Source organism: Carex rostrata, chromosome 14, assembly GCF_964058835.1.
Source record: "Carex rostrata chromosome 14, lpCarRost1.2, whole genome shotgun sequence".
NCBI lineage: Eukaryota > Viridiplantae > Streptophyta > Magnoliopsida > Poales > Cyperaceae > Carex > Carex rostrata.
In genome coordinates, this window is record NC_135931.1 from 30,566 (window position 1) to 44,070 (window position 13,505).

The 13,505-nt window shown below is 35.8% G+C and overlaps 2 protein-coding genes across 2 annotated transcripts; both read left to right on the forward strand.

The window, feature by feature from the left end:
* Window positions 1-308: 308 nt before the first annotated feature.
* On the forward strand, window positions 309-1,665 carry LOC144565479 (aquaporin NIP3-1-like; the record flags this gene model as incomplete). The annotated part of the gene is given in 3 exon segments (XM_078315246.1): window positions 309-412; window positions 1,298-1,359; window positions 1,478-1,665. Coding segments are annotated over 3 exon segments (347 nt in total), but the record flags the coding sequence as incomplete, so codon positions are not given.
* Window positions 1,666-5,820: 4,155 nt separating this feature from the next.
* LOC144565481 (uncharacterized) lies at window positions 5,821-6,569 on the forward strand. The gene is made up of 2 exons (XM_078315247.1): window positions 5,821-6,042; window positions 6,324-6,569. Exons 1-2 carry the CDS (start codon window positions 5,821-5,823, stop codon window positions 6,567-6,569), a joined length of 468 nt encoding a protein of 155 aa, XP_078171373.1.
* Window positions 6,570-13,505: the final 6,936 nt, after the last annotated feature.

The following is a 13,505-nucleotide window of genomic DNA, read 5'->3' on the forward strand; positions in this document are numbered from 1 at the left end:
ATCGATCCTATTTTATAAACTATAAGGATCAGTTGTTTCAAAAAACCGATCCTAATACTATCATGATCGGTTCTAACAAAAAGTCAATCCTAATAGTTCATAAATTAGGATCGGTTGATCAAAAGTACCGATCTAAATAGTTTTTAGGATCGATGATTTTAGGAAAACTGATTCAGATAGGTATTAGTATCGGTTGTTTCATATAGCCGATCTAGATAAGCCGATCCTGATTCCATTTTTTCCACTAGTGTCTATATGTGCATCATTTGCTCTGAAGGATGTATTTCGCCCGTTTCTCTCTTGAGGAGTGACCGTGCCATCAGTCACCACAGTGCAAGCATTTTTCATCAAGTTCATTATTACCTTCAACCTGATATTTGTTGTTACAGGTGTTGCCACTGATACCAGAGCTGTATATATTAAGAGGAGGGTTCAAATGCCTCTATGTTTTTGTGCCTCCATTATGCCTCCATCTCTCTCCATCATTTTCAAAGTTCAAACAATCAATCCGAGCCGCTCAACCTAACCTCCATACTAAAATATGTTTGGAGACCAAATTTTATATTTTTTAGGAATTTTTTTACTATTTTTTTAGATAGGTACAAAATCAGTAAATCTGAACCATCTAAAAACAGTATTTTTGTACCTATCTAAAAAAATAGTAAAAAAACTCCTAAAAATATAAAATTTGGTCTCCAAACATATTTTAGTATGGAGGTTAGGTTGAGCGGTTCGGATCGACTGTTTGAACTTTGAAAATGATGGAGAGAGATGGAGGCATGATGGAGGCACAAAAACATGGAGGCATTTGAACCCTCCTCATATATTAATACTCCTATGAATCTATGATAAGATAATTTCTGGAGTGAGGCTATATATGGTACTCTGCATAACGCAGGTTGGTTCGTACTACATATTAATATTTTTGTTTTTGAAAGTTCAAATAGTCGATATTACTCATTCAACATATTTTACATTTTTTAGGAAATTTTTATTATTTTTTTAGATAGAAAATCACTACTTTTGAATGGTTTAGAATCTTTAGATCAAGTGATTTTTTATCTATCTAAAAAAATAGTAAATTTTTTTTAAAATGTAAAATTTTATATACAAGTGCATTTTCATATAAAGATCATGTTGAACAATTCAGATTGATTATTTGAACTATAAAAATGGAAATATTGATCCGTAGTATGGACCAATATGCGCTACTCATAGTACCGTAGCCTCAGTCTAATTTATGGATAACCTCCTTTTTTTTCTTTTTTTCCTTAAATTATGGCTTTCATTGGAACAGGTCGGAGAGTTGGCTGGAATAGCAGTCGGCGCTGCTGTCATGCTTAACATTCTGGTAGCAGGGTATGTACTAAAGAAAAATAAATGAAATCTTTTTCCAATTTACATGTTGGTTTTAGCCTTTTAGGTTTACATAATAATAAGGTTTTTCTGGTAATACTTTTTTTTTACATTAATACAGGCCGTCAACAGGAGGATCGATGAATCCAGTGCATACACTTGGTTCTGTTGTTGCAGCAGGAAATTACTAGCAAATATGGATATATCTCGTGGTGCCTACTCTAGGTGCACTATTTGGAGTAGCTATTTACACAACTGTGAAGCTTAGGGATGAAAATGGAGAGACACCACGTCAGATCTGAAGCTTTCGCCAGTAGACGGAATACCTTATTATTTATGATATGCCATGTTCATGGTTTCAAGTAATAATTATGTGTGTAATAATACCTGCTTTGCAATCTGTGTGTGCAAAAATGAAGATCAGTTGTTATTTGTTTTATGTTGTATGGTATGTTTGAACAATAAGCAGTGACTTGCTAAGTAAATTTTATTATGCTTTTCTCTCTTTCATTTTTTTTATTATGGTATTGACACGGTCCAGAATTCAACAGAAAATCAGAACAGTTCCAGAAGCAATTCAAACGTCTAAAACAGCCACATGTGACATGCTGCACCTGTATTAATGTGATACGAACTCGGATTAAGGTGATACGAACTCGGATTAAGGTGATTCAAAGTCCTATGGAAAGCTTACAAAATATTCTACAACTTTGATGTTTTGAGATTGTCCAGAATAATAATATATTATAGTCAAAAGAGAGTGTCAAGATAAGGGGTCTGTTTTGGGCTGTATTAATTAATTAGGTGTGAGTTTTGAGTGTGTTTTAATTAGGGTCAAAGAGTATTTATTTCCAGCTGTGTTTTGCAGTTTCTAGAAAGATAATTAAGTATATTTTGGAAGGATAAAAAGTAGTTGAAGTTGTATTAATGTTTAGGTGACTTTTGGAGGTCATTGTAAGGCTATAAGAGAAGTCATGCTGATTTTTTAAAACAGTTTATGAAATATTATGAATTTTAAATTCTGAGTTGAGTTTATCTCCTCTTTGCCTCTTTGAGTTGAGCTTGCTTCTCTTTGAGTGATCTTTGTTGAGATAGCGTGTGTCCTAGTGAATCTCATTGGCCGGGCCGGTGTCATTTGGTATAAGAGCTTAAGGTTGAAGATGGTGCGTCCTAGAACACGCAACAACACTAACCGACAAGAGCAAGAGACACGTGACCTGCGAAACATTGAGATGAATGAGTTGAGACAGCTTGTTCAACAACTCCAGTAGCATCTAGAGCACATGGAGGCCTCTGGGCGAGACCGCGATGACTCCTATCATGGCTCAGACGGCAAAAATTCCAGCGGTGATGAAGAAGAGATTAACCCCTTCAGCGATGACCATTCTCTGGTTTCTGGCGATGAAGAGGCTCTCCATCAAAACCGTACTCGAAGGAACACTCGTTTCCAACGGGCCATTGATCTAAAGGTTATTTGCAAGAAGCATTTTTTTACCTCCATGACTTCACTCAAAATGACAAAAAGTGGCAGAATTACACGGAAGAATTTGACCATCTCATGTTGAAGTGTGGCATTGTAGAACCCAAAGAGCAAACCATAGCCCAGTATCTCCGCGGGCTTCGAAGAGAAATTCATGACATGGTAACTCTCCAACCTTTCATTACTTATCATGATGTTTTTAAACTTGCCACAAAAGTTGAGAAGCAACTAAAGGAGAAAGAGGGCAGAAAATCAATGAGTTATGGCAGAACCCGAGTTTCAAGCCGTGGCTATTTGGTAAACTAGGGGAGTAGCTCTCAACTAACCAAACTAGCAGCAACCAAGGTTGTAAAAACGTTTCCAGCAAAGGAGGCAGCAGCTAAACCATCTCGAGCAACCCCAAAAACTGTGCAATGTTACAAGTGTAAGGGATACAGTCATATTGCATCCGAATGTCCAAACCAGCGAGTGTTCACACTCGTTGAAGAGCCTATAGAGGAAGAGAACATGGATTTTAACTCCCCACCTATCTTTAATGAACCAATAGAAGAAGAAGATGTCACATATGGAGACACACGGGTGAGATGCTTGTGATTAGAAGAGTATTAAATTCTAGCATGGAAGAGAACGAGGTATGGCTTCACAACAAAAAATTTCATACGCGTTGCACCTCCCATGGCAAGGTATGTGATATTATTATTGATAGTGGGAGTTGTGAGAATGTGGTTTCCGATACTATGGTTCAGAAATTGCCCCTCAAAACTGAAAAACACCCTCAACCGTATAAGCTTTCTTGGTTACAAAAGGGAAAATATGTGCAAGTAGACCAGCGGTGTTTGGTGAATTTTTTCATTGGGAATAAGTACTAGGATGAGGTGTGGTGTGATGTAGTACCAATGGATGCATGTCATTTACTTTTGGGGAGGTCATGGTAATTTGATCGCAAAGTTATTCATGACGGATTAAAAAACACTTATTTGTTTGAAAAGGATGGTGTGAAAATTATTTTGGGTCCTTTCAAAATGATGAATATATCTAAACCATCACATGGGAAGGTAATTTCTTTCTTTCAAAATCTAAATTTAGTGAAGCTTTGGAAGAATCTGAGGTGGTTTATGCACTTGTGTTGAAAGAAGTGAGAAACGAGAATCCAAAAATACTCGAAATGTTGATACCGTTACTAGAAAAATTTCAAGGCATTTTTCCAGATGAAATTCCAGCAAGTTTACCTCCTATGAGAGATGTACAACATTGTATTGATTTTGTACCCGGTGCAGTTTTACCGAACAAAGCGGCATACCGAATGAACCCGACAGAAAATGCCAAACTTCAGCGGCAAGTTGATGAACTTTTGAGCAAAGGTTTGGTGTGGGAAAGCATTAGTCCTTCTGCTGTTCCAATCCTCCTTGTCCCAAAGAAAGATGGGTATTTTCGCATGTGTGTGGATAGTAGAGAGGTTAACAAGATTACCATCAAGTATCGATTTCCTATTCCCCATCTTGATGACATGCTGGATCAACTTCATGGTGCTAGTGTGTTTTCAAAAATTGATCTTCGAAGTGGCTGCCATCAGATTCGCATGAGACCCGGTGATGAATGGAAAAAGCGTTTAAAACACGTGATGGGCTGTTCGAGTGGTTGGTAATGTCATTTGGACTCTCTAATGCTCCTAGTACTTTTATGCGACTAATGAATCTTGTTTTTAAGCTGTTTATTGGCAGGTTTGTGGTGGTTTATTTTTATGACATTCTCGTGTATAGCACGGGTCCAGAGGAGCATTTGGAGCACCTCCGAAAAATCTTTGAAGTGCTAGCCGAACAAAAGCTCTACATCAACATGAAGAAGTGCGAGTTCATAACCGACAGTTTGGTGTTTTTAGGCTATGTCGTTTCGGCCAAAGGAATTCATGTGGATCCTTCCAAGATTGATGATATTCTCTCTTGGCCAACTCCAGCAACCATTCATGAAGTACGAAGTTCTCATGGACTGACTTCATTTTATCACCGGTTCATTCGAGATTTCAGCACTCTTGTCTCGCCAATCACCGAGTGCTTGAAAGGCGGTGTATTCAAGTGGACGGATGAGGCTCAATTGAGTTTTGAGCTCATCAAGGTGAAAATGACAAAGGCTCTTATCCTTGCTTTGCCCAATGTTGAGAAGATTTTTGAGCTCGAATGTGATGCATCAGGTGTGGGCATCGGTGCAGTCCTAAATCAAGATGGACGACCTATCACTTTCTTTAGCGAAAAGTTGACAAATTTGCGCAAGAACTATTTGACATATGACAAGGAGTTTTATGCTATTGTGCGAGCACTTAGGCATTGGAGGCATTACCTTATTCCTAAAAATATCATCCTCTACTCTGACCATGAGGCGCTGAAATTCATTAATGGACAGCATAAGCTCAAACCGAGGCATGCACGTTGGGTGGAATTTCTGCAAGCCTACACGTTTCACATCAAGCACAAAAGTGGGGCTTCTAATAAAGTGGCGGATGCCTTGAGTAGACGGCATTCATTGCTGTCCACAATGAGAGCAAAAGTCTTGGGTTTTGAAGAAGTAAAGGGGTTGTACAAGGAAGATGAATTATTTAACAAAGTGATCGGTGAATGTGCAAATGGGGCATACAAGGAGTTCGTTTTGCATGACGGATTCCTCTTCAACAATAAACGATTGTGCATTCCAAATTGTTCTTTGAGATTGGAAATTATTAAGGAGGTTCACGATGGTGGTTTAAGTGGACATTTTGGGCGATATAAGACCATTGCTTTACTTAATGATCGTTTATTTTGGCCAAAAATGAAGAGGGATGTGAATCATTACATCATGAGGTGCCGAACTTATCATATAGCGAAGTCCAAGTCCCAAAATACCAGCCTTTACACTCCTCTTCCTGTTCCTATTGCGCCTTGGGAGGATGTGAGTATGGACTTTGTCAACGGAGCAAGGATTCTATTATTGTGGTAGATGATCGGTTCTCTAAAATGGCTCACTTTGTGCCTTGTTCTAAAACCATGGATGCAACTAATGTGGCAGATTTATATTTCAAGGAGATAGTAAACTTGCATGGTATTCCCAAGACCATAACTTCTGACCATGACCTGAAGTTTGTTGGGCACTTTTGGCGCACTCTATGGAAGAAAATGGGAACAAGGCTGCAGTTTAGTTCATCTTATCATCCCCAAACGGATGGACAAACTGAGACGGTTAATTGAAGTTTGTGCAACTTTTGAGGAGTTTGGTGGGAGAAAACATTCGGCACTGGGATCTTGTTCTGCCCCAAGCTGAATTTGCTTACAACCGGTCGTGCAGTCAAACAACCGGTAAAAGTCTGTTTGAAGTTGTTTATGGGCGTAATCCAGCAAGTCCTCTTGATCTTGTGCCTTTTCCAATAAATCACAGTTATAGTGCAGATGCGGAAGAGCGTGCCAAGTCCATTAAAGAGTTACATGAACTAGTTAGGAGGTGAATTGAGAAACAAAATTAGAAGTACGGAAAACAAGCAAACAAGCATCACAAGGCTCAGATTTTTAAAGAAGGAGGTCTTGTTTGGGTTCACTTGAGCAAGGAGCACTTTCCACCTTGTCGCAATGCTAAACTCAAACAGGGAGGTGATGGACCGTTTATGATTGTGTGGTGCTTAGGAGACAATGCATACAAAGTGGAGCTACCAGGAGACTATGGAGTATCAGCTACATTCAATGTGAAGGATCTTCAACCATACTATGGATAAAATGAGTTGAACTTGTGGGCAAGTTCTTTTCAATCAGGGGAGAATGACACGATCCAAAATTCAACAGAAAATCAGAACAATTCCAGAAGCAGTTCAAACGTCTAAAACAGCCACATGTGACATGCTGCACTGTTTTATCCATAACTAAGTCATACAAACTCGGATTAAGGTGATTCAAAGTCCTATGGAAAGCTTACAAAATATGATACAACTTAATGATTTGAGATTGTCCATAATAATAATATATCATAGTCAAAAGAGTGTCAAGATAAGTGGTCTATTTTCGGCTATATTAATTAATTAGGTGTGAGTTTTGAGTGTATTTTAATTAGGGTCAAAGAGTATTTATTTCTAGCTATGTTTTAGGGTTTCTAGGAAGATAATTAAGTATATTTTGGAAGGATAAAAAGTAGTTGAAGTTGTATTAATATTTAGGTGACTTTTGGAGGTCATTATAAGGCTATAAGAGAAGTCATGCTTATTTTGTAAAACAACTATTGAATATATACGGATTTTATTGTTTGAGTTGAGTTTTATCTCCTCATATCCTCTGTTGGGTTGAGCTTTGCTCCTCTTGAGTGATGTTTTGTTGAACTAGCTAGTGTCCTTGTGAATCTCATTGGCCGAGCCCGTGTCAGGTATGGTACATTGATACCAATGGGTTAGGTACGACATGAAGATATAACCATTATAGGACTCCCTGAAGTAGGTACCAGTACTTGATATTTAACAACTTTAAATATTTATGGATAGCGAAATACAAACATTGGCATGCAACTGAAACTTCATCTTACCCTAAATTTTGGATGCATCTTTTATTATGGAAAATAAAATGTTTATATAAGAAAATATAAGAAAAGATGAATGAGTTCTTATATTTTTTATATTTATATCGGCCTGGTGGACCTGATCACAGGAAGCACTAACACCACAAGCCACATACCAGTATATAACATTTCATAACAAGAATGTAAAACATCATACTGCTTTTAATCTATAGCCAAGTAATAAAGTTAGGTCAGATAGTTTGCCTTAGCTACCTTAACAACACAATACTGTTGTGTTGACTGACATGAACAGTTCTAAGAGCAAACTTTACTGCACAAAATACTGTCATACTATTTGTAAGCTTTCTAAACCAAACATCACATCACTGCTCCCACAAAACATTTCCTAGTTCTTATAAAAACTACTAATATTATGTATACTCATAGTCTGATACCCAACAATTTACGCAACATCTTCCTTTAACCAAACAGGAAGATCTGTATCAGGTGAGCAATCCAAACAATTGACAAGGTCATCAGGCGGGTGCTGAAAAAAATCCACTAGGTCCTCTGACAAATTTGCACCCAACTTTGAGTTCCTTTTGTCAAACTTGTCATCATTTGATTGGCTAAAGCCCTCACCATTCCTAGAAACAAAAACAAAGTTTAGGATCAGTCAAGTATTGTACAACTCAAAATCAAACTAGATGTGCATGATGCATACGTGTGACAAATAGAGAAAGAGCGTGTTCTACATACACTGTGTCATCATCTACTCGTTGCCATTTTGTGTTTGGCAACACTGATGCATCCAGCTGTTCAGTTGTTGATTTTCTCTTGTGGTTCAAACCCTACCAAAACAGGACTTGTTAGTGCAAACTATTAAATCAATATATAAATTATGGAGTGAGTCTATGGTACTAGATATTTGTATTTTGTATCCAATAAAAAATAAAATTTAGAACTAAAATTGCAAAGAGTTATATTGTGCGTCTTCTACAGAGGGAGGCAATATGATGCACATCTTATTAAATTTGATATGGTGTCAAGATCGAAGCCATCTCCACACCAACATTTCGGTGCACTTCAAATGTCCATAATTTAAACTTCTTTGTAGAAATTTGAGATGTTTACCTAAACCCTAAACCCAAAACCCCTAAACCCCTGACCCCTAACCCTTAACCCCTAACTCCGAAACCCCCAAACTCCAAACCCCAAACCTTAAACCCTACACCCCTAGAACCCTACACCCCTAGACCCTAGACCTAAAACCCTAAGACCCTAATGAAAGATATGTGTTTTAAAAGTTATCATTTTTTGTAATGATTTATGCATTGTTCATGATTTTGAATATTATTATTATGTATTCTTGTTCCTTGAGACTTATATATTATATCTTTGAAAGTATTTAAGAAGATGCTCTTGGTCTTGAATCATAAAACTCCTAAGATGAGAAACATTTAATCATTAAATAAGTTCACGATCGTGGTAATTAAGGAGGAATATTAATTATCAAGGAAGATTGTCATGTAGATTAAAGTACATTGAAGTTCTATAAATGTTGATAAAGGATTATCATTTAATTACATAAATATATAAAATGTGTATTTTATATATTGAACATGACCTAAATGAATGGAACATTATATGGATTATGTTTTGTGACATTAATGTTTTCATTGTGTCTTTAGAATCTTAGATATGAGATGTGTAGGTTTCTCACATGAGAAACATATAATGTGATTGTTATTTAAATAATATCTTATGATAGGAATAAAATAGTAGTTCACTTAGTTTCAAAATGAATTACCAACTATCCAAGAGTTGGTAATGGATATCGGATCATGTGCTCACTTAGTTTCTAATGTGTATGCACCAAGGGATAAGAGACCTCTCTCAAAAGGAGAGGTGGTATTGAAGGTTAGAAATGGTACAAGTATCCCTGTGGTTACTGTTGGCACTCTTGATCTTCATTTATCTAGTGGTTTATGTTTAAATTTAAATGATGTTTATTATGTTCCTTCTATTTTTCGAAACATTATTTCTGTATCATGTTTGGATGCATAAGGTTTTTGTTTTGTAATAAATAACTCACGTATAATTATTAAGAAGATCGATCTATTTTATGAAAATGTTTTCATTTTAAATGGATTATATTTGCTTGATTTAGATGATGATAAACATATGTTGAACATCTGTAACAAGAGACTCAAGATGTCTCAAACGAATGAGACACACTTGTGGCACTGTTGCCTTGGTCACATAAACGAGAAACACATAAATTGCAGTAAGCAAATCTTCTAGATTTGCTTGACAGTGAAGCAATTGAAACATATAAATCTTGTTTAACTAGAAAAATGACCAAATCACCATTTAAGAAGAAAGGTGAGAGATCAAATGGCTTATTGAAATTGATACATTCTGGTGTATGTGGTCTAATGAGTACTAGTGCAAGAGATGGTTATAAGTACTTCATTACCTTCATAGATGATCACAACCGATATGGCTATGTGTATCTTATGAAGAACAAGAGTGAATCCTTTGAGAAATTCAAAGAAGTAGATAACCAACTTGACAAGAGAATTAAGGCTCTACGAACTGATCGTGAAGGAGAATACTTGAGCAATGAGTTTAACACATATTTGATAGAGTGTGGCATTATACCACAACTTACTCCACCTGGGACACCACAGTGAAATGGTGTTTTCGAGAGGAGAAATTGAACCTTACTTGATATGGTTCGTTCAATGATGTGTCAAACAGAACTACCTTTATATTTTTGGGGTCACGCACTCCATACCGCAACTCATACACTAAATATTGTTCTATCAAAATTCGTTGAGAAAACTCCACATGAGTTGTGGATGGGCAAACCACCTAAGATGTCTTTTCTTAAAATTTGGGGTTGTGAGGACGTCAAGCGTATGATGTCAATAAAACTTGAACCCAAAGCGGATAAGTGCTTCTTCGTTGAATACCCAAGAGAAACAAAAGGGTACAGCTTTTGGCACAAGTCAACGAATATTATATTCGTTCAAAAGGGTGCAACATTCTTAGAGAATGAGTTTCTTGAAAGAATCAAAAGCAGTGGTAGTAGGGTGACACTTGAGGAAACTCAAGATGACTTGCTAGTAAATGATTATGAGATAATGAAAACATTCAAGATGATCATGAAATACCACATGAAACTCCTTTAATCAGTGGAAGTACTCATACTTTCACCACTGAGTGTTCGTTTAACTCAAGATGAGTCACAAGAACATAGAGAGCTTAGAAGGTCAACAAGAGAAAGGAGAAGACCAGAATTATACATGAGTCTTCATGAGATCTTGATAATGGATGCTGATGATTCCTTGACCTACGAAGAAGCAATGGAAAAAAAAGACTCCAAAGTATGACAAGAAGCCATGGGATTCGAAATGCAATCCATGTATAACAACCAAGTATGGAACTTGGTAGATCTTCCTAAAGGATCGAAAGTCATTCGAAAGAAATAGATTTTCAAGAGGAAGATAGACATGAATGGTAATTTGACAACTTACAAGGCATGACTTGTAGCAAAAGGTTTTACTCAAATTCAAGGAATTAAATATGATGAAATTTTTTCACCAGTTGTCATGTTTAAATCTATTCGGATAATGCTAGTTATTGCCGCATTTCATGATTATGAAATATGGCAGTTGGATGTCAAAATAGTTTTCCTAAATGAAAAATTAGATGAGGAATTATACATGGTACAACCTCAAGGTTTTGAAGATCCGAAAAATAGTAGCAAAGTATGCAAACTTCAGAGAGCCATTTATGGCTTGAAGCAAGCATCATGGAGTTGGAACAAGCGCTTTGATGAAGAGGTTAAAACCCTTGGATTCATTCAAATTAAGGAAGAACCTTGTGTATACAAGAAGGTTAGTGGGAGCCACATTATGTTCTTAGTCTTATATGTCGATGACATATTGCTGATAGGTAATGAAAAATCTTTGATGGAGCAAACAAAGAACTCATTAAAAATAATCTTTTCAATGAAGGACATAGTCGAGGCTCAATATATCTTAGGGATTAAGATATATAGGGATAGGTCTCGTAGGCTCATTGGTCTAAGTCAAAAAGTGTATATTGACAAAATATTGGAAATGTTCCATATGGAAAAGTCCAAGAAAGGAAATGTACCAATGAATATGTCTGTGCAACTTAGCAAGTCGTAGTGTGCCACAACATGCAAAGACATTGAATACATGAAGAATGTTCCCTATGCTTCAGCTATAGGTTCCATCATGTATGCTATGACAAGCACAAGACCTGATGTCGCATATGCTCTGAGCATGACAAGTCGTCATCAAGCTTCACTTGGTCCTGATCATTGGACTACGGTTAAGAATATTCTTAGGTACCTAAAAAGGACCAAGAATAAGTTTCTTGTCTATGGTGGTCAAAGAGAGCTCATTGTAAAAGGCTACACTGATGCTAGTTTTATAACAGACCTAGACGACAGAAGAAGACAAAATTTCATTGTTATGGGTGAACACCAACACCAACACAACTTATTTTTTCACAAAACCCTTAGCGCAAGGCAAAAGTGAAATTCCTTTCGAGTCCATGGGTTTACAAGAACATGGAGATTGGTTTGTAGACTAATATAAGAGACTTCCAAATTTATAGTTTATGCATGGATTATACATATGTATGAAACTTTAAAAATAAGTAGGAGACTGAAAGATATGTGTTTTAAAAGTTATCATTTTTTGTAATGATTTATGTATTGTTCATGATTTTGAATATTATTATTATGTATTCTTGTTCCTTGAGATTTATATGTTATATCTTTGGAAGTATTCAAGAAGATACTCTAGGTCTTGAATCATAGAACTCCTAAGATGAGAAACATTTAATCACTAAATAAGTTCACGATCGTGGTAATTAAGGAGGACATTAATTACCGAGGAAGATTGTCATGTAGATTAAAGTACATTGAAGTTCTATAAATGTTAATAAAGGATTATCATTTAATTACATGAATATATAAAATGTGTATTTTATATATTGAACATGACCTAAATGAATGGAACATTATATGAATTGTATTTTGTGTCATTAATGTTTCCATTGTGTCTTTAGAATCTTAGATATGAGATGTGTAGGTTTCTCACATGAGAAACATATAATGTGATTGCTATTTAAATATTATCTTATGGTAGGAATAAAATAGTAATTCGTTGTGTACAACTTGTGCGGGAGAAATCTATATGTTAATATTATTATTGTCCCTCAATTTGAGTTATGATATTACTGGGCCCCTTGGTAAAGTGGAATTATACTGCATGCAATATAACTGATGTAGTTATAATTATAATTCACTTGAGAGACCAAGAAAACAAATATAATACAAAAAAGACACGATCTTATTTTGCATATTATTTATAATATCATGTGACAATGATAGACACAAAATTAGTGGATTGAGTAATGATTACTATGTCGATTTGATAACTATAATGTAATGATAGAACCTCTTATAGTCAATAATATAAAATTTTATATTATTGCCAAGATGACATAGATCCTCTATACGGTCACATCAACTGAAGAGAAACAACAAGTATTTTACATTTCATAATGATGTATAATATGACATGCTTAGACCATAAATAAATTTATGAAGTTATGCAAATATTATTTGGTATAATGTTTGAATACATTATAAGAATAATATAAATATTGTATAATAGAATAATATGAATAATATTATTTGTTCATAAATTAATTTATTAAACCAATAGTAAGATGAGATTATAAAGAGCATAAAATAGCTAAACAAGCCTAGTGGCATTTGTGTAATTGATTCAAACCTTACACAAAGAGTTGCCCTAACCCTTGCCTATTTAAAGGGGTGTAATTAAGGAAAATTAAGCTAATTTTTCTACCATAAACCTTAGCCAAAGATCCTCTTTGAGTAGCCCCTTTCTTCTTCCCTTGGCCGAAATTTGTAAAAGTTTTTCCTTGGTCGAAAGTTGTGAGGCTTGCTCCTAGGTCGAATCTCTTCTTGCTAGGTGGTTAGATCTAAGTTTTAAACTTCACATCCATCTATCTAAGAGGTGTGTTAGTTCGTTGTTTAGATTCAAGGTGAACCAAGAGGTGCTTCCAAGAGAATGACGGTTCCAAGAGATCTAGAAGG